Below are 26,172 nucleotides of genomic sequence, written 5' to 3'. Positions count from 1 at the left end.
CGCTCACCGCGTCCAATGCGGGACGCGTAGTCGCTGCCCTGTAGCCCATTGTCTTACACCCCTTGGCGGGTCGACGGGAACGCTGTCGCGTTCCACTCTTGAAGGCGAAGAAGTAATGCATGAGTTGTTTCTTCGTCTAGCCGAACCAAATATAGCCAAGCAACAGCAGTTCACCAGGCTAAACAGTGGTTCAACAACTAAAATAAAGGCTAGTATGCTTCGCATCCTGGGCTTAACCTTACCTAAGCCACAGCCATTTTTTTATTGCTAAAATGCATTTCAACTATTCGATGCAAAGAAAACCTATTCCGAAACTTTCCGCTTTTGAATACCAACCTACAATTATTATAACATTTACTATACAATTACAATGCATACAAATTTACATCTACTATACATCAGCATCCACAGCCACCGTTCCTCGTTCGCTCAAGTACAGCACATACCATGTAGCAAGTGCTGACACTAAATAATGAGAAAATACTGCAAAGCACACAGATTTTGGCTTATGAGCAGCGTTGCATCGCACTGAGGTAGCTGATACGAAAGGCCCGGCTTCCTTGATAGCGGCTGCTACTACTTGGTGGTACCGTTCTCGTTTTACGTGCTTTTCGTGGAGTGTTGCAGCTTTCCCCTGCATGTGCCAGGCAGTGTAAAAAGTGAAGGGTGGCTTGTTTCAAATTGAAGTGGACAGAAAAGCCATACAAAAGCAGTTTCCTTCGTTGTTATTGCCTGAAATTTGGTTCATGTGTGCCTGTAGTCGGTGCACGATTTCGTCGGCCGTAATCGCTAGGCTCTAGCTCCGCTGAACGTGTTTCGACAACGCCTCAACGCCAATGCGGATGGCTGAAAAGTCGGGCCCCTCGGTTACCGTTCTTCTCATCGATAAATACCGGGGGTCTCGAATCTGGCAACTTTGCTACGTTCTAGTAGCTTGTGTTGCCAAGCCAGTTGCCTTCCCTATGTTTTAGCACGTACTCGTGACGCCTGCAGAAGAAACCTGCAGAAGCCTGCAAATGTTTTCCATCATTGCCATTGCCAAGCTTTGTGAGTGGTGGCACTGGCTAACACTCCCAGGGTTAGATCTAGTAGTAAAACATATATACTCCGGAAAGTGGATGGGAAAACGGCGCCATGGTAGCTCAGTTGGTAAAAGCATGGCACGCGCACTACGAAGATGTGGGATCGTTCGTCACAAGCTGCCAGTTGTTTTTTCATCCATATTTATGTGCATTGATTTGTCATTTCTCTGATTCAGTTAGCATGTACAAGGGGTTTCCCCTATGTTGTCCTTGCTGTCTTTGTTGGTTGGCTTCTTGTGATGTGATCAACGTAAAGTCGGGTCACTCGGTACCCTTTCCTCTAGTTCTATACATATATATCCAGAATATACTCAAACGGGTTCTCTCGCTGAGCATATCGTCGCGACGACAAGCTCAGCGAGAAACCCCCTCCCCCTTGAGTGTAGACGAAATCTGCCGTCTTCTCGACCTGTGCATGTCCAATACCTATTTCACCTTCCGAGGCAGCTACTACAAACAGGTTAAAGGAACTCCTATGGGGGCCTCAATTTCCGTTGCCATGGCTAACTTGACTATGGAGAGAATCGAGGAGAGAACTCTAAATACTTTTTTCCCGAAACCAAAAGTCTCTCAGGTACGTAGATGATTGCTTCTGCATCGTGAAGACGAGGCAAGCGGAAAACTTGCGGAAATACTTAAGCCCCATAGACCGGGATATACAGTTCACATCGCTACCCTGTAACCTCCCTCAACCCTCACCTCCCATCAAGGGCATCGTCGCGTGCGCTTTCCCCAGCACCGGTCATCCCAGCACCGCGGCAGCCGTCAACAAACCCCCCTCCCCCCCCTTTTGTTTCCCCCCACCTTTTCGAAACAAAGACCAGATTATCATGCACGCGGTAGTGGGGAAGTCGGTGTAAATTTGGACCCCCGGGGATTTCTTAACGTGCACGCGGTGCGTGATATAACGGCGTTTTCTGATTTCACCCACAAAGAAATGAGGCCACCGCGGCCGTCGCTTTAGTGAGCACCCTCGGGGTCAGCAAGGCAACGTGACACCTACTACGTCGCAACGACCGATAATGTCGCCAAACATATAACCGACAGAGCACAGGGCGTGACAGCTATTATGAATGTTATTTTACTCCTTTACACTAGCCCGGAATATACCATATAAGGATGGCCCCTCACGCCCCCATACCACTTCCATCTTTCCGTGTGAAAGCGTAAAGGAATTGAAGGCGTGACTGTTTATTAGACTCTTTAAGCTTAGTTTGATACGTGATCGCTTACCCTAACCCCTGGATGAGCAAGACGTGTCACATACTGCGGTATGCACAGCGGCAGGTCACCGTTCTTGCATAAAAACATGTCAGTGCCTCGAAGTGCCCAGATAAACCGCCTCGTTCGAATTTCATTACACTCAGCTACGTGGTATGCTTTGTAACACCAAAAAAACACACAAATCAGGATGATAAAATAACGAATTGATCACGCGCACCTCCAGCTGCGAATCAACTATTGGCGTTTTTTTTTCTTTTGTAGTAACTGAAATTAGCTGTTTAAGCTTGTTTAACCTAAGCTTAAACACAGCGTTTGGTGCTTCACGAGTGTGAAACGCCAGCGGTGACTCCATAGAAAACAACTGCAACAAGAACCGAGGGCGTGAAGTAAAAAAAAAGAAGCTACTCACCCGGTCGATAAGCGGTGTTTCCAGAGCTACCATCACTGAAGCCTCCGTCGCCGTCGCCTTTGCCGCCGCCTGAGCTAGCGTCGCCTTCGCCCGTCACATTGTCTGGATGTGTGTACAAATGCAATAACGTAGAATCAATACAACTGGAGCCATTTATGCAGCACAGAGCGCTTCAATAGAGCTACACGATGTAAAAATCATCGGCTGGTAAAATTTTGTCTCCAGTTTCTCCCCGATACATCAGCTTTCGTATCCCATGTGATTATTCGAGATATAAAACTAGAAACATGGGATTAGCTCGCTAACTCACTCACTCACTCACTCACTCACTCACTCACTCACTCACTCACTCACTCACTCACTCACTCACTCACTCACTCACTCACTCACTCACTCACTCACTCAATCAATCAATCAATCAATCAATCAATCAAGAGAGCAATCCGGTACCGTTTGCTGCGTTCTAAGAAACTCCGTACCGCTTGTCCCGCCGGAGGATATCACGAAATAAATAAGGATGGTCCCCAGGAGCAGCAGGATCACCACCACGGCAATTATGGGAGCCTTCGATCCCCCTTCGCTTTCAGGTCTGCGAAGGGTTAAAGAAACAGTGGTGAGGATTGAACAAGACGGACTCGTGGGCTACTTCGTATGGTATTATTTACACGATCGCTCAGACGCACATGGATGCGGAAGCACAGCGCTGTGTCCCGTCCTTTGAGTGAAAAAGGTGAAGAATCAGTCGGATTCTATTTGCTTTGTTACGATAGGTCTTACAGTCGGACGGAAGCCTATGTGACTCGTATACTGCACGTTTCTGGAATTGTCCTCGTCTTCCGACAGTGAACCAGATAGAAGAGCTAGGAACATCGGATTATAACCTTACTGGAGGCGCGGACCACGCCACAACCTGATGTTGACGTGTTAGGAACTGTACAGTTCCTTTGACAGCTCAATACGCATGATCAGCAATACGATCAGCAGGTCGTGGTGTGCCCTCTTGTTTTATTTCGTTGTTATTTTTGAGCATGACCCTCACCCGTTAACCTCATCCAATAGTTTGGCCACTAAACCATCCATAAGATCAAACTGCATCTGGCTGCATTAGGCAGCTTTGGTATGAAGCCAACTGACTTTTTCTTCAAGTACATGTAAAATGCCGGAATATTCCGAGTATTCCCAACAGCGAAAGAGAGTTGAATAAAATTTGGTGCGTTTAAGCAAACAATTCCAATTCTACCAAATGTAGCAAGCAGAGTTAAGATTGGGGGCTACGACTGCCTGCTAGATTCGTCGAAAATTGACTCGTTAAAAAAGCTTAAGTGATAAATGTTTATTTTAAATGCGCAACTCCTCACTAAACGCAACCGTCACCATTCGGTAAATTGCATGTGCTGGAGCGAGGAGATGTGATGCACAATGAGCTCACAGCTAACGCGAAGTGGCCCTAATGCTTAATAGAATTTTGCAAAACCGAAACTCACGAATTAGTGGTGTACCTGAAGAGCGAATGCAATGTAGAATAATTTTTTTAAGCTTTAGGATATATTTGTATACTTATAGTTATGTTTTTATGGTATATTATCAACAGTTACTGAAAAAGAAGACTGAAGGCATTATTAAAAATTCTGGCAGAACTCATCTCCCGATCACTGTCGACCGTAATGCGATTATCCTTAACCCATTAAAGACCAGCGTTACCATATGGTCACGTTAGTCTGCATAGTGGATTTCATTTAATTAAGATCGACAAACGGCACCAAAATCGCCTTTGACATGCTGGTAGACAGATGAGAGTTCCCTTTATGGATGTCAAGTGGCAGCAGGTGTCAGTCATTTTGTGGGAGCCCCTCGCAAAGGCGGGAATAAGTGTTGCTGTGCGAGTAGCGTCGCCATGCATCACCCCAAGGGGTAATGTGTTTTTTTTTTCGCTACTTGTTTAAGCAATGGTCCGATATCCTTGCCTCCATATTTTTCTTCTAATATTTGACCTTCGATGGCCATTTGTGAAAGATTTATGTTTGATTTATCCATGAACAATCGTGTTATCTTGCGCTTTGCCATATGGTCACGCTGGGCCTTTAGGCTACCTAACTTTTCATTTTTTTTTAAAACTGCATTCTCATCCCTTGCATGGCTGCTGGCGCATTCCCGCAGTGGTTATTTCTTAATTATTTTATTGCCTGAATAGGTTGATGTTGGAATAAATAGCGAAGATACTCGTAGAAGATGATGACGACGTGTCAGTGATTTATATCGACCCGCGAGAGTGTAGCGCCTATTCGGATGAAGAGGCGGCCGATGAAGACTCAGGCGAGCACATTGACAATCTAATCTGGCGGCAGCTATGAGCCGGCGCCGAAACTGTTTTCTCTGACGGACACCGCATTGGTGTATCCGACTCGGACGATGACGACCCCAGGCGAGCAAGGTGACGGAGCATGAGAGGTTTCTTCTGCCGTAGTTGATGCGGCCATTTCCTGCGAAATTATCCACTGCTTCTAAGTGGACGAACGGTGATCTCCAGAAAAGCCTTGGCATATTTCCCTACCCATACATTGCTGCTTACAGGGGCTTTCCCCCGGTTGAGTTGTTCGAAATCGTTTTTGACAAAGCCGTCGTGGAGCTGCTAGTTGAACAAACAACAAAGTATGCGTTATGTTTCAATATGCCCTATCCGAAGGTTACAGACGAATTAGGTTTTCTTCGAGTGCTCGTTTTTTCCGGCTATAATGGCTTGTCAGGGAAAAAGTGCTATTGGGACAGCGGCTTGGATATGCGCAACACGATGGCCTACAATACTATGCGGAGAAATCGCTTCGTACAGATAATGCGATTCCTGCACTGTGCGAAATGCAAGCCTAACGCTTAGTGAGAAGTTGGCAAAGTTGCGTTCATTGATGGCACTATTGAAAGCAAAGATTCTGGAGCACTTTCAACCTGTGCGTCACCCGAGCTATGATGAAAGTATGATTATTATGATTGTCATGGCTGTAAACAGTTTATACGCGGAAAGCCTGTCCGCTTGAGGTATAAAGTATGCTGCCTAAATGCCAAGAACGGATACCTTGTAAACTTCAAAGCGTATCAAGGCAATCAGGGGATCCCGGAACATCTGAAAAATATGAAAAGGACTTCGGAAAAGTAGCGGCGCCACTTCTTCAAATGGTGAATCAACTCGCAGCAGAGACGCACGACCTTCCTTTCTTTTTCTATTTTGATAATTTATTCACAGGATGCCGCTACTCAGGCATCACAAGGCACACGGCTACAAAGGCACGGGCACAGTGAAGCAGAACCGTGTTCCCGAAGAGTGCCCTATCACTCGACCCCAATTCGTCAAGCACGAACCTCGCGGGCACGAAGAGCCCGTGCTGAGCGACAATGGGATAATTGTTGTCCGCTGGACGGACAATTCTGCAGTAACAATTATAAGCACCATACACGGCGCAGAGCCAATGTCGTCTGCAAGCAGGTACTCTCGTGTTCAGAAGAAACAAATCTAGGTGGCCCGCAAAAAACACTGTTGCTCAGTATAAGTTTTATGAGAGGTAAGGACCAGATTGATGCAAATGAAGGCGGCCACTGGGTTGTAACCCATGGCAAAAGTGGTGGTGGCCGATTTTCACTTGACTTTGTGATGTATCTATCAGCAACGCTTGGGGCTAATTCCTAGCACAGGGTTCAACGTCACGCAGGTGGAATTCCGCAGGCAAATTGCACAAAGCTACCTGAGGCGATGGGAGAGTAAGCATAGAGAATCCCAAAGACTGGTGATGTCCTGACTAGTACACGGTATGACCAAGTGGCCCACTTTGTTGCACCAATAACTAATGGCAAGAGGTGGAGGTGTGCATGAGATAACTGCAACAGCGCAGTGTACACACAATGTACAAAGTATGACGACGGCATGTGTATTCGATGATTCAAACCATATCACACTAAATAAGTGCTCGACTATTCGCTATGTATGTTTTTGTGATGTTTCATGATTTCAAATAAATGTTTTTCACTTTGCGTATTTTGCTGTAGCATGAGGGTCCAGTGTGACCATATGGTCACGGGCTATATTTCAAAAACTAATTAGGCAAGAGTAATAATTTTTTGTATGTGAATTATTAGTACAAAGATAAGTTAATATATAGAGTTATTTCAAGGTAGCAAGAAAAAAAAGAAACCGATCCCTAATGGGTTAAAGCAATGAAGCGACACGCCATATCAGTTATAGCACGTGTATTTAGTGTACGTAATAGTCTTTCTGGGACATCCTTGATTCGGTTACACGCTACATACACTGTTTCCAGCATCGGCCCAATTTACTATTACTGACCCTTCCCAAGGTAGACCTTGAGCATGAGCATATGAACATAACGCCGACTTCCTGGCGATAACGGAACAACGACACAAGAACGACATCGACGAATCTACGAAGGTGCTATTACAATGATGACAGGTGGATAAAGAGATGACTATTCTGAAATGAAGACCTTAGAACGACAATGGCAGCGTGAATACGACGGAATCACGAAAGTGGGATCAAGATTAGTGTATGACGGCGATCACATGGTGCTGACTCTATCACCAAGACTATATGATGACGTATGGGAAACGATTACCGTGTGACTACAACAGCATGACGAAGCTTGAATAATGACGATGGAAAGACCACGGCGGCTTGACAACGACTCTCCTGTGCGACGACAAAATGATGGCGCTAACACGAGAAACTGTGCTACAGTCACGACTGAACGACGAAAACATGATTACAATAGGACTACGAAGAACTAATGACGCCCATAGGACGACAAAGGCGGTATTACGATCACTGCACAATAATAATGGGACCGCGTTGGCAAAATGATGACGTTGGTAAGATGACAGAATAATGAGAATGGCATAACATCAATGGTATGACAACTGCTCACGATTACTGTATGACAAAAGCCGGTAAACAACGCTAAAAGGACGATGAATAAACGCTCACTACGGCATCGCACAGTGGTGTCACAACGAATGAATGGCGACTAGCGTATGAAGACGAAAGACTGAGAGCATGGCATGACAACTAATGGGGAGAATGTCATGGCGACAAGGGTAGGACGACGATGGAGTGACAAGGGTTATGCGACGACGATCGTACGGCAAAGATGGCATGACGACGACGCTGTGAGGAAGCCGGCATGGGAATGGAGTGAAGCAAAGCAGTGACGATCTTGGGATCACTATGATGGTATCATCATGACGGAATCGGAACGATTGCGTTAACGATTGCATGACGAGAGTCAGAAGAGAAATCTGGAGTGAGGACGCTGTAAAGGCTGTGAAGGCATCATGGCCACGACCACGTAAGGAGTGTGCCAAGCTATTCGACAACTTGGGACGCTGGTTGGGCTGAAAGACGTGACGAACACGGCATGCCAAGTGTAGGCTGACGTGACTGCGACGGCAATAATGAAATGTCCAAGGCATCATCAAAATAAAAATATGGCAAAGAATGCAGGAATGTATGCGTGCCGACGTTGTCGTAACCGCGAGGGCAGGACGAACGTCGGATGACGAAGCTATATCGACGGCAATGAAACGACAAGGATGGCATGAGGACCATGAGCGCATAGCTATAGCAGTAGAAGGTGTTAGACAACTGGGCGACTGGATTAGCCTAAAAGGCGATACGACGACGACATGGTGAGTTGGGCGACAAAACTTGAACGCTGACAATGCAACGACCACAATAGCGTCACGTCCACGGCCAAGTGCCGTCTCGATCTTTTGCAGCGGGAACAAAGCAGCCCGTGGTATTCGATGCTATCAGCGCCGTCTAATGATGGTGCTAAACGTTTTGCGCATGTTCGGCAAGTGCAGCGTAATTAAAAGTGGGTGGGCATAGCACCACTGCATCGCGCTTGTCTTCTGCTACGCCGAGTGTTCGTGGCCGACAAACAAAAGCATTAGGCTTTCAAAGACGTATATCGTGGCGTCTGAAGGAAGCCATCGTGGTACACCGATTTGTTTTCCCGCTGCAGGCTACCATACAGAATTTGTTTGTAAAGAGTTGAGAAATCTGAGGGCACAAGTAAGCTTCGTACCTGTTGTGTACAAGTAACTCTTGTACAGAATAATATAATTGGTTACGGCCGAACAATGTTTCACAAGTATCCCGAATGCTGCAGCTATTAAGGTTGTAATTGTGCGCAAATTATTCAGTCGAAAATGAACGAAATGAAAAAAAAAGGGGACGTGTTGTTTCTTTTGTGTGCCCTGTTTCAATCTCTCTTTCTCTCTCTCATTATTATTACGGTATAAATACATTTGAGGGCAGAAATGACAACGAACTATTCCGTGGTAGTTAGCCATGCTCATCTGATTGACGAGCGAGCTTGATCTCGCAGCTGCGTAGCGTAGCTTATGTGTTAACTTCTAGTCGCACCAAATGAAAGAAAAACGTATAACAGATGACATGCGACCATTCCGATTACGTAATGCGCACGAAGGGGGCCTACTCTCGTCGCACATGCGCACAACCATTACACAGCGCCACAAGGTTGCGTTTGCAATAATGAAAACCAGGCGCTCCGGTGTTCATGCTCGAGAATATCAAGACATGACCTACTGACCCGAGCTAGCGGACAACATGGAACACTGGGAACAGCTTTGGATGGATGGATGGATGGATGGATGGATGGATGGATGGATGGATGGATGGATGGATGGATGGATGGATGGATGGATGGATGGATGGACGGACGGACGGACGGACGGACGGACGGACGGACGGACGGACGGACGGATGGATGGATGGATGGATGGATGGATGGATGGATGGATGGATGGATGGATGGATGGATGGAAGGATGGATGGATGGATGGATGGATGGACGGATGGACGGACGGACGGACGAACGGACGGACGGACGGACGGACGGACGGATGGATGGATGGATGGATGGATGGATGGATGGATGGATGGATGGATGGATGGATGGATCCAAAACCTATGAGTAGGGCAAAGGATATTCATCGCACGATAATCTGCGGCAACGCATCACGCATTTCCTTCGCGAGGGAACGCTGCAATTAGCTGACTTCAATAGGTATTAATCAGGGGCGTAGTCAGGGGGGGGGGGAGGGCATATGGGGCTTCAGCTCCCCTCGAAATGTTTTCGCGCTGTCCATGCACGGCCTACCAAAGCAACCTCCGGCGTCGGAAATCATTCTGGATTTTGTCTCTAATGTACTTTTCAAGCTTGAAAAGACATTTCACCGCGAACATTGCAAACTCGGGCTAGATTTCGTGGCAATTGTCTTGCACCTGGAGTCAGATAACGCAAGGAGCCCCATCTGAGCACCAAATTTCAAGGGCGTTTCGATGGCGAACGAACTCACCGCGGCAAGTCGCGGAAGCCGCGGAATCTACGTAGCACATGGATGTCAATTCCGAAACTTTATGCGTATAAATTCTCATCAACTTTTGATGCGAAAGCTGGATTGACATTTCCAAAGTTGTGCTTCAGATTTTCAATTTCGGAAGATTGTAGTTTTATAGTAGTTATAAACATTTGACGGCAAGGATGCATTGATTCTTCTAAAGTTCTACATCGGAACATACAACGAGACAAGCCAAATCAACACAGTATCATGCAAAATAAACGAATAAAGAACCAATAAATAAATCATTCAATCAAGTTGGCAAAGCACGCAGCGAGGTCCGATGAGACGAAGTGTTGTGGTGGTTCGTTCGTGTCGTCATGTAACATGAACAATATATCAGCATGTTTTTTTCCACCTACACCAAAGCATCCATGTCGAGACACTATAGCCAGCCAAAGCAACTACGTTCCTATTTATTTTTTCTACTTTGAATTTGAGGGGGGAGAGGGTGGAATGGGCGAGCCGACGATGGCGGATAATTCTTGTGTGTTCGTGTGATATTTTCTTTACTTAATAAATAGACAAAACATGGAAGCATTGATATAAGGTATTTTGCGCTCAATTTTTGGCACGTATACGAGTCTATTCTGTTATGAAAAATGCATAGTTTACTTCTTTAGACAGTGTGTAGCGTTCAAGAATTCGTTTGCAGCATCTTTGGCAATGACAGTGCAGTTATTATTCGTGTATTTGAAAACTCGACAAATTGCTTAAGAGGAAGCTTTAGCTCGGGCCTAACTCCGATGTGGTCTATTCAAATACATGTAAAACGCAGAAACACTTTTTCTGAGATAACTCTTTGATCGCCTTTCTTGAAATTTGTTGCACTTGAGAAAGATAAATTCTAGTGTCTGTTGGAAGTGCAATTACGATTTAGGGTCTGAATTTTGTTTAAATATCTTGAAAATTTGAAACTTCGAAAAGAATAGAAGCACGAGGTTTAAAGCTAATAGCTCTGCATCAAGAACAGATATCGCGGTTTTGTAAACGGCATCTATTATAACAGACAAAGCGGACAAATTTGATATGTCAATTACGTAAACTGGTTACGTTGTGTCCAAAGGTTCTGCAAAAGCCGTATTTCCATAATACTAAATTCTTTGAGCTTCATGTGTAACACATCAATTTTGCCTGCTGTAGATGTACTATTGGATGCAATTAACAGAATGGCGATATTATTTTTCGATGTTGAATTACAGAGTGTTCAACTTGATTGTTTCGTTTTCTGAAAATTTGTGATTATTTTCCAAATTTCAATAAAGAACTGACAACCTAAATGAAAAAATCGAAACTAAAGGTGAGTAGAATTTCAGTTTTTGTTTTAAACGCAACAAACTTGGTCAAATTTGGTGCAGTGGTTGCCGAGAGAAACGTATTTGCATGTATCTAGATGAGCACCCGAGCTTAAGCCTTTTAAGAAGGAGGCCGAGCTGCAATGTCAGCCACTCCACCCCCCCCCCCCCTCGAACGAAACTTCTGGCTACGCCATTGTATCCACTGTAGGTCGAAAGCCTCTCCAATGGATAAAAAAACAACCCTTGCGTTGTGACAGCTGACGTTAGCGCACGGGCAGGACGAAGGCCCCTAACGTTGTGTACATCGGCGCCAAGTAGTATGCTTGGCGTCTTTTAGCCACCCTGCGGTCTCTGTAATGCTCGCAGTCCCTATCGCATACAGGGTGCGATCGCTAGCGTTGGTGAGGAACGCGTTTTTTCTCGATAAACTGGGTTCGTATTAGCGCTCTTCCTGAATTCATTCCTGGCTCTACCGGACACATCTGATCTTCCGGCCCAGAAATAAGAAATGTATTCGAACATGAAGGTATCAAAGCACGTTTGTTTTTGTGAGGACCTTCTGGTCAACCTAGATTAGATGCAATTTCCTCGATGTCAACTCCCTTTCATTGCCTTCACAAAAACTGCACAGTCCCAGTAATTAATCAATACGCGTTCCTCAAGACAATATTGACAGAAAGTATGACTTACGCTTCTCCACCTGAAAAGAACAAAAAAGGAAGTTATTGTCACGTTCAGCAAAATTTTTGGCAAGAAGCACCGAGGCGAAGTGAGACTATGAACATTCACTTGCGGGAGCTATTTCTAACAACGTGGACTTCTAATGCCAACACAACAGTCCATACGGCTGCAAGCGCACAAGATATATATATATATATATATATATATATATATATATATATATATATATATATATATCGTAAGCACTATTATATATATATAAGCACTATATATATATATATATCGTAAGCCGGGGGAAGTTGCCTTTTGTGGAATAAACAGCGCTGGACAACTCGATCGGTCTCGGTATTATAAAGTGGTGGAGGTACGTCAAGATCCCGACGTCCTCTCGCGTTTCCGCCCACCCTGGAGCTCCGTTCCGGTCACCGCCTGCACCCAGCTACCCCTACAACAATGGACACTTCGAACCCCGGCCCTTCCGGCACCTCAAACCCTACCACACAGACGACCCCACCTGCGGCGCCCTCTTGGACTGTGACAAGCCGTCAGCGCGATCCCCCTGTCTTTGTGGGACTCCGCGGTGATGACGTAGACGATTGGCTCGACCACTACGACCACGTGAGTTCTTGCAATAAGTGGAACGACATCGAGAAATTGAGGCACGTCGCCGTCTACTTGACCGGTGTGGCAAAGACGTGGTATTTCAACCACGAATCCGACATCGCGGATTGGTCCACGTTTACCTGAAGCTGCGGCAAATCTTCGCTTCCTCGTCTGGCCATGCAGAAGTCGCCAAACAGAAGCTGGGAACGCGCCGCCAACTTCCCCAAGAGTCTTACACCTCATATATCATCATCATCATCATCATCATCATCATCATCATCATCATCATCATCATCAGCCTGGTTGCGCCCACTGCAGGGCAAAGGCCTCTCCCATGCTTCTCCAACAACCCCGGGCATGTACTAATTGTGGCCATGCCGTGCCTGCAAACTTCTTAATCTCATCCGCCCACCTAACTTTTTGCCGCCCCCTGCTACGCTTCCCTTCCCTTGGGATCCAGTCCGTAACCCTTAGTGACCATCGGTTATCTTCCCTCCTCATTATATGTCCTGCCCATGCCCATTTCTTTTTCTTGATTTCAACTAAGATGTCATTAACTCGCGTTTGTTCCCTCACCCAATGTGCTGTTTTCTTATCCCTTAACGTTACACCTATCATTCTTCTTTCCATAGCTCGTTGTGACGTCCTCAATTTGAGTAGAACCCTTTTCGTAAGCCTCCAGGTTTCTGCCCCGTAGGTTAGTACTGGTAAGACACAGCTATTATATACTTTTCTCTTGAGGGATAATGGCAACCTGCTGTTCATGATTTGGGAATGCCTGCCAAACGCACACCAGCCCATTCTTATTCTTCTGATTATTTCCGTCTCATGATCCGGATCCGCCGTCACTACCTGGCCTAAGTAGATGTATTCCCTGACGACTTCCAGTACCTGGCTGCCTATTGTAAATTGCTGTTCTCTCCCGAGACTGTTAAGCATTACTTTAGTTTTCTGCAGATTAATTTTTAGACCCACTCTTCTGCTTTGCCTCTCCAGGTCAGTGAGCATGCATTGCAATTGGTCCCCTGAGTTACTAAGCAAGGCAATATCATCAGCGAATCGCAAGTTACTAAGGTATTCTCCATTAAGTTTTATCCCCAATTCTTCCCAATCCAGGTCTCTGAATACCTCCTGTAAACGCGCTGTGAATAGCATTGGAGATATCGTATCTCCCTGCCTGACGCCTTTCTTTATTGGGATTTTGTTGCTTGCTTTACGGAGGACTACGGTTGTTGTGGAGCCGCTATAGATATCTTCCAGTATTTTTACATATGGCTCATCTACACCCTGGTTCCTTAATGCCTCCATGACTGTTGAGGTTTCGACTGAATCAAACGCTTTCTCGTAATCAATGAAAGCTATATATAAGGGTTCGTTATATTCTGCACATTTCTCTATCACTTGATTGATAGTCTGAATATGGTCTATTGTTGAGTAGCCTTTACGGAATCCTGCCTGGTCCTTTGGTTGACAGAAGTCTAAGGCGTTGCTGATTCTATTTGCAATTACCTTAGTAAATACTTTGTACGCAACGGACAAAGCTGATCGGTCTCTAATTTTTCAAGTCTTTGGCGTCCCCTTCCTTATGTATTAGGATTAGGTTAGCGTTCTTCCATGATTCCGGTATGCTCGAGGTCATGAGGCATTGCGTATACAGGGTGGCCAGTGTCTCCAGAACAATCTGTCCACCATCCTTCAACAAATCTGCTGTTACCTGATCCTCCCCAGCTGCCTTCCCTCTTTGCATATCTCCTAAGGCTTTCTTTACTTCTTCCGGCGTTACCTTCGGTATTTCGAATTCCTCTAGACTATTGTCTCTTCCATTATCGTCGTGGGTGCCACTGGTACTGTATAAATTTCTATAGAACTCCTCAGCCACTTGTACTATCTCATCCATATTAGTAATGATATTGCCGGCTTTGTCTCTTAACGCATACATCGGATTCTTGCAAATTCCTAGTTTCTTCTTCACTGTTTTTAGGCTTCCTCCCTTCCTGAGGGCATGTTCAGTTCTATCCATATTATACTTCCTTATGTCAGCTGTCTTACGCTTGTTGATTAACTTCGAAAGTTCTGCCAGTTCTATTCTAGCTGTAGGGTTAGATGCTTTCATACATTGGCGTTTCTTGATCAGATCTTTCGTCTCCTGCGATAGTTTGCTGGTATCCTGCCTAACGGAGTTACCACCGACTTCCATTGCACACTCCTTAATGATGCCCACAAGATTGTCGTTCATTGCTTCAACACTAAGGTCCTCTTCCTGAGTTAAAGCTGAATACCTGTTCTGTAGCTTGATCTGGAATTGCTCTATTTTCCCTCTTACCGCTAACTCATTAATCGGCTTCTTAGGTACCAGTTTCTTCCGTTCCCTCCTCAGGTCTAGGCTAATTCGAGTTCTTACCATCCTGTGGTCACTGCAGCGCACCTTGCCGAGCACGTCCCCATCTTGTATGATGCCAGGGTTAGCGCAGATATCACTTGCTAGGCTGGTTCGTTTATATATGCAAGTCTGGGGGCGTCACTTCCTACGTCGTAAGCTGCCGTCACCGCAGAAGCTTGCACAACAGCAATCTTTAACAGCAAACGTACGGATGGATCGCTACGTGCTTCATATGGTTATCAGTGACGCCTTAACATCAATTATGTGGTTCCGATGCTTGTTTTGTGCTCGTTCTTTATTGAAATGTATGCTGTTCTGTATGTGGTATGCGCGAATACACATAGTATACGTAATATTTGCGTCACTTTGCTGAGTGCCCAAGGCATGCTGAGTGCTTTGCTGAGTGCTGAGTGCCTTACGCGGGTACTAGCCACTGCTCCTGGTGCTTCACTGTCACCGAGATTGACCTACATGCTTGACAACGGACTCGGACGAAAACAGTCGTATATGCGTTTAAGGTTCCTGTAACCATGCATGCTTTGGTGGACTGTGTGAAAGTTTACTGCTACGTTTAGGAGAAAGCTTTAGCTAGTGGCTCAACTTCGGTGTATCTATTCATATTCGTGTAAAGCAATGATATATTCTCATTAGGATTCCCAGGTGAGAAATCAATAGAATTTGTTGCAGTTGGAAAATTGCAGTTTCGCAATAAAGGGGAAGCATTGACTGCGACAGCAAATTAGTAGGTAGCTTTACGCAGAAACTTTGGTAGATTCATGAGCCGTGTAATCAGCTGCAAACATTCGTTCCCTAACTAAATTGATAAGCACGGTTCAACGGGCACACAGGCGAACATGGACACACCTCACTCGACGAATGCGCACACTCACTGCCCGAACAATCTCGTGAGGAAAAGCAACAGATGCCGCCAGCAAATTCACTGTCGTGCTTCATCCTGCCTGAACGCGAACCAGATGCGCGAAAACATCACGTGCACGGAGCAATAAGCCAGATCGGGTGAATACAGTCTCCAAACCTACCGCAGATCATGTCCACGAAAGGACGCGCGCTACCGCGCTCAGCCATGCAGGGACATACGGACCCACTCGTGGAGTTCAAGCACCGACGCGTGCTGCCGTGCCTTCCTCCTAGTGCAAGAACACCTCCTCGTTCCCGCCCCCTGACCCCCACCCCGTTTCGCGTGCGAAAAGCATGCGCACCCAGCCCGCCTGCAGATTACCCACAGTTTAAATTTGCACCACTTCAATGTTACGAGGTAATTGGACGTGTTCTTTGTTCATTGTGTGGCTTTTCGCTCACGGGTTATTGATCTCATCCAGCCACGTCTCTTTGTGCCATCATTGTTCCCTTAAATGAGGTGCGGAAATGACTAAAGGTTGTGAAAGGTGTCTGAGTTTACGCAATTGTTTCGTATATTGTGAAGGAACACCTTGGACAAACTACATGTGTTAAGGAACGGAGAACAAAATACGGTAGGTACTTACCGTTCGCAGTAGACACCTCTGAAAGAAAAAAAAAATACGAACGCCAATTGTGAAGACGGCAGGACGTAACAATCGGTGCAAGGTATTTTCACGTTAAATTAACAGTGGAGACGGCTCTGTTGGGCACGCTACATTGGATGTAGCTCTAACACCAGCAGTTTCCAGGCTTTCCTTCAAGTTTACCATCTAAGAAACTCTGGCGACCAACGTAAGTGTCGTCTATTCACTGTGAGGGACCACGCAACTAGAGACTGCAAAGGTAAGAATGCCAGGTGGAAGTTTAAATAACAAACAAGAAGATAGCCATATCGATTAGAAAGCAAACGGGGGTAGCGCATATTGCAGTCGAGATCAAGAGTAATGGAAAAATGGAGCTGGCCTGGTCATGCAATGCGTAGGGCAGGTAAATGGTCGCCTATGGAGAGTCACATCATGGGCGCCAAAGGAAGGGAAGTGCAGCAGAGGACGACAAAGACTGAGGATGCGTGATGAAATCTTCAAATTAGCCGGCGTGGGATGCTGTCAGTTCTTGTAAGACAAGATCGTAGAGAGAGGCCTTTATCCTGTCGTAAGCGCACAATAGGTTGTTGAAGGTACTGATAGTGATAATGAATTTTCAAGAATATTTCTTTCACAAGAGAGAGTGAAAAATGAGTAGTACAGCTCATCAAATATACATCAATAAGGGCTATCACTGATCATCCAGTATTTGCAAAGGTCCTAAGGTCACGTGCGGGGCCGTTGAGCCAAGAGTTATCACCAATACGACAGCAACAAAAAAGCCTGAATCGGCCGAGAGGTAAGCATATGTGAGGGATGTGACGTAAAACGAGCGATTATGTCGCCTCATTTTAGCCACACTGAAGAACTACGCATTGTCACAACAGAGAGACACATTTAGCTCTTTATCGGGTGAAATTCTGCCAGCCCCCCCCCCTCCCCCCCCCAAAAAAAAAGAAAATGAAGTAACCCTCAAGCAGAACGATAGCGGCGGCAAGCAAATTCAGTTTTCGTTGAAAATGTGGTCTCCGGGTCAAGCGCATTGGCTTTCGTGTAGTACTCATCAATCGGCGGTGCTCGCCTGCCTTCCGAAAGGTGCTGCCCTATTCGTGTCGGGCGTGCAATCTGTTTAATCAACGTGCGGCGAGCACATACACAACAGATAGAAACAATGATAGCATCCGATGAAGTTTCCAATATTTCACGAATGTGGAAAGTAGGGCGAGTTGGCAATTAACCATGATATCTTGGTGGCGAAGCAGCGCACTGGCAAGAACAAGGCGAAGACGCACAAGAATACACGACACTCGCTGCATTCGGAACTACTTTGCCAGTGCGTCTTGCACAGGGAGATAACACTAAGTCGTTATCGGGGGAAATGGAGTCACCGCAATAGACTTCTGGGCTTTTAAGTGCCAAAACCACGAATTGTTTGTGAGTCACGCCGTATAGTAGAAGACTGGGGATTAATTTTGACAACGTCAACATGCCCCCAATGTTATGGACATGGATTTCGCCCCCGTCAACATGTGGCCACCACGTCCGGGATTTCATACTGTGAGCAGTCACCAAAAAAAAGAACAAGTACAAATGTCAATATGACATCACAAGATTTCAAAGCGTTTCCTACAGGAACACTGAAGCTTTTGAATTCGAGGGCGTTATTCTCGGACCATCAGTTTTGAGAATTCTGATGCCAAACGTTGTATGACAGCTGCCAGACCTGTCGGCGTGCAACTCTGTCCAGCTTTCTGAACGCAGTGTATACACACACACATATATATACATATGTATATATATATATATATATATATATATATATATATATATATATATATATATATATATATATATATATATATATCATAACATTTGCACTTCAAAATAGTTTGCGTGGCATCAAAGAAGTCTTTAATTAGGCGAGGTTTTTATAAGAGTATTTAAAAGACCTCATAGTACAGGGGACAGTTCAATTTTACATCCTGAGTGCCCTCTCAGCACCAAGAGAGTAACGTCTTTTGGATATTTCTTGTTTTTTTACTGTGAGCTCCACCATAAGCATTGCTGCGCATGACTGCTGTCTATTCTGATTTCGAGTGAGAGCTACGTGGCCTCATTTCGATTACTGAGAGAATTACATGTATTTATGGCCTCTGCGTGCAACCGGCAAAGTTTTAGTCCCCAATTTGTGTTGTAAATTATTAGAAGAGCATTTTATTTTCAGGAGTCGTTAGCATTGCTACTGGAATAGAAGCAATAAAGAGACACACTTAATTCACTGGCGTTTCACACGCCGTTGATTTCACTCACCGCGTGCTTGGCATTGTGCCAACAATGCTTTCGCTCGTAGGCGGCAGGCACACACCGTCGACTTGCACAAATCGCGCGAAATACCACGACTGGCGATAGCGGAGCCCCTCACTGTGACCGATATTAAGAGCTGCGAGAGCAACATGCCCGTCCGAACACCGAAATGAAAACGCATCCCGCTTGGAACTGTTCACGTACATACGTCTTTCTGCTCGCACAGGTATTACAACCTAAAATTGCTATAAACGTATTCCGATGTCAAGATCCTGTGCCGCAGTTGGTTTAATAGATTTGTGATTCCATTCACAAAGCTGAAGAAAAAAAATTGGTAATTAAATGACCTCATGAGATTATTCACTTTTGTGATTAGAGCGACCATCTGGGACGCTTGCTTTGCTACGAAATTCCTAGCGCGGCATTTATGACTTTGCACTTGTCAATGAACACGTTGGCGTCCGGCGTTAGTCACGTTAAATCTCGCGGGAATTAAAGCTTCACAAAAATTGTGGTATGGCAATGAGGCCCTAGGCTACGCGGCCCGTTTCAAATTTTCCGACCAAGTCAACACCAAGCCAAACCATTCATCCATAAATCAGGTTTCTGGATGGATAGTTGGAGTTGCTATCACTCACGTTGGTATAATTTACAATGTTATTGTTGAAAGCGCAACTTTCGTATTCTCGTGTCGCACTCAAAAGCGCTTCCGTGCAGGACAATGTTCAATCGGGAGTACAGTGATTCACTGTCGTGTAAAAGTTGGGATTGCTGCATCGGCATGTGTGTTTTACTTACCCGACTCCGACACCTCGGACATCATTGATTCCTCCCCTAGAAAAGCAAGAGAACCAAGAAACCGGTCAATGGATATGCGCGGATTAACAGATTGCCAAGTTCTTTAAAACAGTCAGTGTTTTCAATACTTTAGCGAAGGTTATAAATAGGTATTAAAGACGGGGTTGTCAAATTATTATTATTATTATTATTATTATGGGAACATGATTAGCCAAATCTACCTAAAGGGGCCAGCACATTTTAAACCTCATATTTTTTTCCAACCACACTGCACGCACATAACATCAAATTAAGAAAAAAAGACTTTTTTTTTCTCAACGTGAGCATCAGCGAATTTCACATTATAGTTTCAGATCACTGTTTATTACAACTAAAAACCATGCTTCAAATGCATGCTGTTAGCAACAGTCCTTGCACACGACAACACAGCCAGTGATCAGCTGGTCTTAAAAAAGCTTAAAAACCTTGGTTGATGCGTTATATATTTCTCGAATATTTGATTGTATACGAGAACTTACAGCGCGTTCGCCAGGTATCATTCCAAGGCAAGTAATTTCTAAGCAGGGTACATTATTAGCAAAGTAATAGCGATGAAGTGAAATTTCGAGAACCGATAGTGACTAAGGCGGCGCTACCATGACCTTCATTATAGGAACCAAATTAAAGCGCCGTCTGCCATTAAAGGGGAGAGATATACAGAAATGGGGCAGGTGAAGTTGAGAGCGTATCTCCATATGGGTATGGGTTGTATGTCAGCTCGGCTTGTCGGCTTCTCGAAGTGCCGCCACTCACCTTCCCTTTTTTTTCTTTTTTTTTGCTTGAATCCTTTAGCACCTGTTCCCACTTTGCGGTATATCAGTAGGTATCTGCTATTTTATGCATAGCTAAGTCCGCTCCTAACCTCTGCCCTGCCTACATGGGTCACTGGTTAATCGATGGTCAAATGGCTAGAGCATGGCCGTGCTGTCCTGGGAGAGCCCGCCTCAAAACCGACCATTGTGCCAGTTTGGATCACTGGGTATGCGTCTCTGGATATATGCCGCGTTTCACAATAGTTATTACGTGAAGCATATCTTGGGCTATTGCGAAGTAGCCTTCAGATGTATTACCAACACCCTTAAAGTTTAAAATCAGCTGTAAATTATGGATACACCACCAGCGTCCTCACCAATGTGGTGGACAGCACAACGAACCCGGACGTCCGGGTTGCGAGAGGAGCAGGCTTCCCCAATGTCAAGGCGGCTCCGCATTTGTGGCTTCCTTAAGGTGCGCCCGTGCGTGCGTGATTGCACACGTCACGTCACAGCCTTACCGCTGATTAAACGTGTGGCCCAGTGCCTTGCGTCATTGGGCACGTGCGGCGCAGACAATGCGGAGCAAGTGGCGCCACGTCATGACTGTATAAAATGAGCGCGTTCATGACGTTCCTAGCTGCACACACGATGTAATGCTTTCGCATTCCACCACGTAATCAGTCGTGTCTCCATCGAATTTTACGCGCAAGCGTAACTGGCCAGCTCTTCAAATCGGCGGTGTTTGAGGCCGCGAAGCATTCTATACGGCATTAAGGTGTTCTTCTATCACAAAGGTTGCTTATAATTTGTCTTACACTCTATACAAAGTCATTCCTCGGAATTTTGAGAATGACAGCAAACAAATAAATGTCATGAAACAAAACAGCGACAGCACATGCCTTCTGTATTAAATCGTCTCCGACGGAGATATTAAATGTGCGAAACAATAACGAAATATCGGCCCACGCAAGATGCCGAGTTTCTACACGAAAGCTCGCCTTCGTGCAGAGCGTTCGCCACCAACCGTTCCCGGCATACATTACGTTTACTTAGGCGACTCCTCACGCCAGCCTTTCGACAGTGAGTGTCCGCAGTCATTGCGTGTGAAGCATTCATGTTTGCGTGTGGCCTCTGACACCATGCTAGGTAATTAAAATAATAAGCGAACGTTTACAACGGGGCGTTCTACTCCGGTGGCTGTTGCATATGGCGCGGCAGCACGAGCCCTGTCTTAAATAAGATCGGCGATGTGCACAGTGTATACGCGTCTAGGTGCACCGAGGATCGATAGATTCATGGGGACCCACCGTGGTTGCTCAGAGACTATTGTGTTGGGCTGCTGAGCACGAGGTCGCGGGATCGAATCCCGGCCAATGCGGCCGCATTTCGATGGGCGCGAAATGCGAAAAACAACCGTGTACTTAGATTTATGTGCACGTTAAAGATCCCCAGGTGGTAGAAATTTCCGGAGTCCTCTACTGCGGCGTGCCTCATAATCAGAAAGTGGTTTTGGCACGTAAAACCCCATAATTTATTATATTTTAGCGTCATAGGCGCTATTGCATGCATACACTTGCGCGTCAGCCGCGTCACGAAGTGAAACATTACTGTAATTTTTATAATCGCCGTGTTCTGCTTTACTTTTATAAAAATGCCGAACTCTTGTACCGCCCCCTCAAGGATGACGTAGCCTTTATTTAGGGCCCAGAGCAATCTCACGCTTTGCACGCACTTCAACCATTATGGCAAACACCACCGGTCCATGGACTGTTTAACACAGAAGCCGACGCATAAGTACACACTGATTATAGCAACATTGGTCTCGAAGACATGCTCATGCAATATCGAGCAGCTGTCGAGCGTGTTACTGACCCGCACTTTGGCCTGTGGTGAGAAATGTTTTCGACAACTGAAAAAGAGTGTCTGGCCTTCGTGTAGGCTATAAAGAAGTTCCGGCCAAACTTGTACGGACGCCGCTTCCGAATCGTCTGATACCATCCCACTCTCTGCTGCTGGATAATTTCACGTATCATTATACCTGTCTCGCAAGATGAGGCCTTCAGTTACAGGAATCTGATGAAACGATTGTTCACAAGTCCGGCCAGAAACACACCGACGCTAGCTGTCTTTCCCGTGCCCCCATCAAAACCACTTCAGCAGATGCTGAGGAGAAATAGGGCTTCCTTTCTGAGCTCACATCTTGTAAACTTGTCGCACAGCAATCGAACAACTGAGGGCTGAAAACACAGATTGAATATCACAAAGGACTCCACCCGAAACCATTGCATCAGTTCGCGCGTCACTTGTCACCTTTGTTTATTCGTAGTAATGTTCTCTATGCTGGAAACTTCCGTCCTACAAGAGAACATGTAACTGCTCTTTGTCCCGGGTACACTTCGTGAATACATTTTACGTGCATGGCACAACGAACCATTTTTCGGACAACTTGGTTTCAAGCATACTTTCGCGAGGATCAAGCAGAAGTACTACTGGTGAAAACTTAAGAAAACCGTCAAACACTGCATCGGACCTTGCCGCGACTGCAAGCGCCACAAGGCTCCACCCATTAAACCAGCTGATGTCCTCCAGCCCGTATGGCCCGCTCATGTACCCTTTGAATAGGCCGCGAATGATTTACTAGGCCCATTTCCCAAGTCAACTGCTGATAACCGCTGGATTGTTCTAGCCACCGACTACTTGACACGGTACTGCAAAAACCAAGCCGTTGAGAATGCTGCCACTTCCAATGTGGTCAACTCCTTAATAAAGACATCGAGCTCCGCCATGGTGGCCCAGCTGTAGTCATCACAGATCGCTGTTCATCGGTCACAGCATAGCCTCTGCGAGAAATCCTACGGCTTAATGAAACCGCATACCGTACAGCAACTGCGTATCACCCGCAGACCAATGGTTTAACTGAGTGACTCAACAAAATGACAGCAGATTTGATTTCCATGTACGCTGCCACTGATCACAAAAAGTGGGACAAAGCGTTTCCACGTGTTACTTTCGCCTGTTATACTGCGCTCAAGGAAACCACTGGCTTTAATCCTTTTCGTCTGGTTTGCGTCGATAAAGTCACAATGCTGGATGGGATGCCACTTCCCACAGCGTCTATAGCGACCACGTCAGATACAGGCTCCTTTCTTCAGAGTGCTGAAGAGACACGGCGGATGGCGCGGTTCCATATCTTGTTTCAGCAAAGCAATGATGATCCCCTAAACTACAGCCGCCACAGAGCCGCAACATAAAATGTAGGTGATCTTGTCGGGGCATGGGCTCCTATTTGTCAAGGCGAACTCTCCGATAAATTACTGCGCCGTTACTTTCGACCTTACAGATTTTGGGGCCGCCTTAGAATAGATTGCCACGAAGTTCCATCAGGTTAAACATGGCATCGTACCCTTAGATCGCTTAACTCTGCCGTCGTTCACGTCGTCGCGTTGAAGCCTTATCACTTGCATCGACTGAAATCTTCAAACATTGTGGTATTCTGCAAGCAATTATAATCTTTTTTTTCTTGTTTTTCTTTATTTGTTTACACCTTGCTGCTTTACACGCAACTGAACTTTCCTGGCTTAGTTCATTCCCATCCTTTTGCGCCGGGGCATCGACGCCATGCCGTCTTTGTCGGGAGAGGATAATATCACGCTCTTTTCGACGACTGTAGATGACGAGGACGAAGAATAAGTGCTTGCTTCTGCTGAATAGTAGACAGCCGTTTGCTCCGATCTTATTGGTTTGTCGTTTCCTCTCGCGACAGTACACATTATTACGACTGGTTTCTTCATGGTAGTCAGTGCCTAATGGAAAAGCAGCACCTTTGTGGCATGAAACAGCCTAAGAGTTTATTCTAAATTATGGGGTTTTACGTGCAAAAACAATATATGATTATGAGGCACGCTGTATTGGAGGACTCCGGAAATTTGTACCACCAGGGCTTCTCTAACGTGCAGCTAAATCTAAGTACTCGGGTGTTTTCGCAATTAGCCCCCATCGAAATGCGGCCTCCGTCGCCGGGATTCGAACCCGCGACCTCGTGTTAGCAGCCCAACACCATAGTGACTAAGCAACCATGGCGGGTAGCCTGAAAGTTGGCGTAAAATGGCTTACCTTATGAGCGACACTAACGCAATGTTACATTCCCATGACCAAAGTTGGGCCGACGCTTGCTTTCAATACCGTTTCGCTTATCATAAAGCCGGCCGATCATATAACCCTTAGACCATAGACACCCCAGTGACCCAAGAATGGGATAAAACGCTTAGACACGCAGACAGGCACATAGATAGTCCTGGCAAGTGAATGAAGTACCGTAAGAATGCTAATCGCTTTAAAATGCTGATTGTTCGCCGCCTGGCCAAAACATTCGCAGAAGAATCGTTCACGAGACACCCATGGCCAGAAGCCTCGGTGCGTAAGCGTAAGCGATAGGCGTTGCGCTTTAATTAGAGCCCGTGTATAGAATACGCGCCGTTCAGCGGCAGTAATGTTTGCGCCGGAATAGCGCAAGCGATATAAAAACAGTGAAGTCGCGGAATGTAGACCTCACTTACCCATGGTTGCAGCGGGCCGAGCCGAACCGTTCCGCTGCTTCGTCTTCTTCTTTTGTCAAGGCCTCGCACCTGCTGGGACCTAAATGATGATTGCTTGGGGAATGACTCAAACGCACTGTGGGAAATAGGTAAAGATGTGCTGGTAATACGAGAATTAAAGAAAAGGTGCCAATGAAAATAGAAATTAAGCCGCGCGTAAACCTAATAAACTCATGCGTAGCACAGTGGTTAACCTTGTAAAAAAGGAACACAAAGAAATCTTAAAAAGTCATGCAGAAACTCCTCTGGTCTGAGTATGCGTAAGCACTGTGCAACTTGCTCATCTCCACGCAGCCCATTGTCATTATCAGTGTTACAGAACCTCATGCGACCAGCATAAACCCTTATCAACCCTCATTGGTATTTCGCTCATCATATTCAATAGCAAACATGATAATCAGGTTTAATTAGGATAGAGTTTATTACGGCACTCGAACCCGCGACAATTAATCTTAACAGGAAGCTTTAGCTCGGGCCCAACTCCGACGTTGCCTATTCAAATACGTGTAAAACGCAAAAACGTTTTTATGAGATAACCCCTGTAGCGATTTTGATGAAATTTGTTGCATTTGAAAGAGAAAGTTAAATTCCAGTGACTGTTGGGAGCGGAATTTCGATTTAGGGCTTGAATTTTCTTAAAACGATCTTCAAATATTTGACCGTTTGAAAAAAAATAGAAGCACGAAGTTTACAAATTCATAGATATGCATAAAGAATTGATATCGTGGTTCTGTAAACGGCATCCATTAGATCATTCAAAGCGGACCAATTCAATATGTCATTTTACATCTTACGTGAATGTGTTACGTTGGTTACAACGGTTTTGCAAAAGTTCTATTTCCCTATGATTACTTTTTTACATTCATGTGTAACATATCAATTTTGTCCGCTTTGGATGTACTACTAGATGCAATTCACAGAATTGTATTATCATTTTTAGTGGTTGAGTTACAGAGTTGGAAACTTGATAGTTTCGTTTTTTGAAAATTTTCGATTTTCGCCACTTTTCAATAAAAAGTTCATGACCTAACTCGAAAATTCGAAACCAACAGTCACTAGATTTTAAATTTTTCT

The 26,172-nt window shown here is 45.5% G+C and overlaps 1 protein-coding gene across 1 annotated transcript in view; it reads right to left on the bottom strand.

Annotated features, from left to right (window-relative positions):
- The window catches only part of LOC135910146 (uncharacterized), a 103,817-nt gene that overhangs the window by 52,845 nt on the left and 24,800 nt on the right, over nt 1-26,172 (bottom strand). The window contains exons 2-5 of the mRNA XM_065442180.1: nt 25,060-25,174; nt 19,710-19,745; nt 3,195-3,304; nt 2,716-2,817 (exon numbers count right to left, since the gene is read on the bottom strand). Coding sequence (XP_065298252.1) covers nt 2,716-2,817; nt 3,195-3,304; nt 19,710-19,745; nt 25,060-25,174 — 363 coding nt within the window. The remainder of the gene's footprint in view (nt 1-2,715; nt 2,818-3,194; nt 3,305-19,709; nt 19,746-25,059; nt 25,175-26,172) is intronic.

The sequence above is a fragment of the Dermacentor albipictus genome, chromosome 7 (assembly GCF_038994185.2).
Source record: "Dermacentor albipictus isolate Rhodes 1998 colony chromosome 7, USDA_Dalb.pri_finalv2, whole genome shotgun sequence".
Taxonomy (NCBI): domain Eukaryota; kingdom Metazoa; phylum Arthropoda; class Arachnida; order Ixodida; family Ixodidae; genus Dermacentor; species Dermacentor albipictus.
This window is presented reverse-complemented; position numbering and strand designations above follow the sequence as displayed.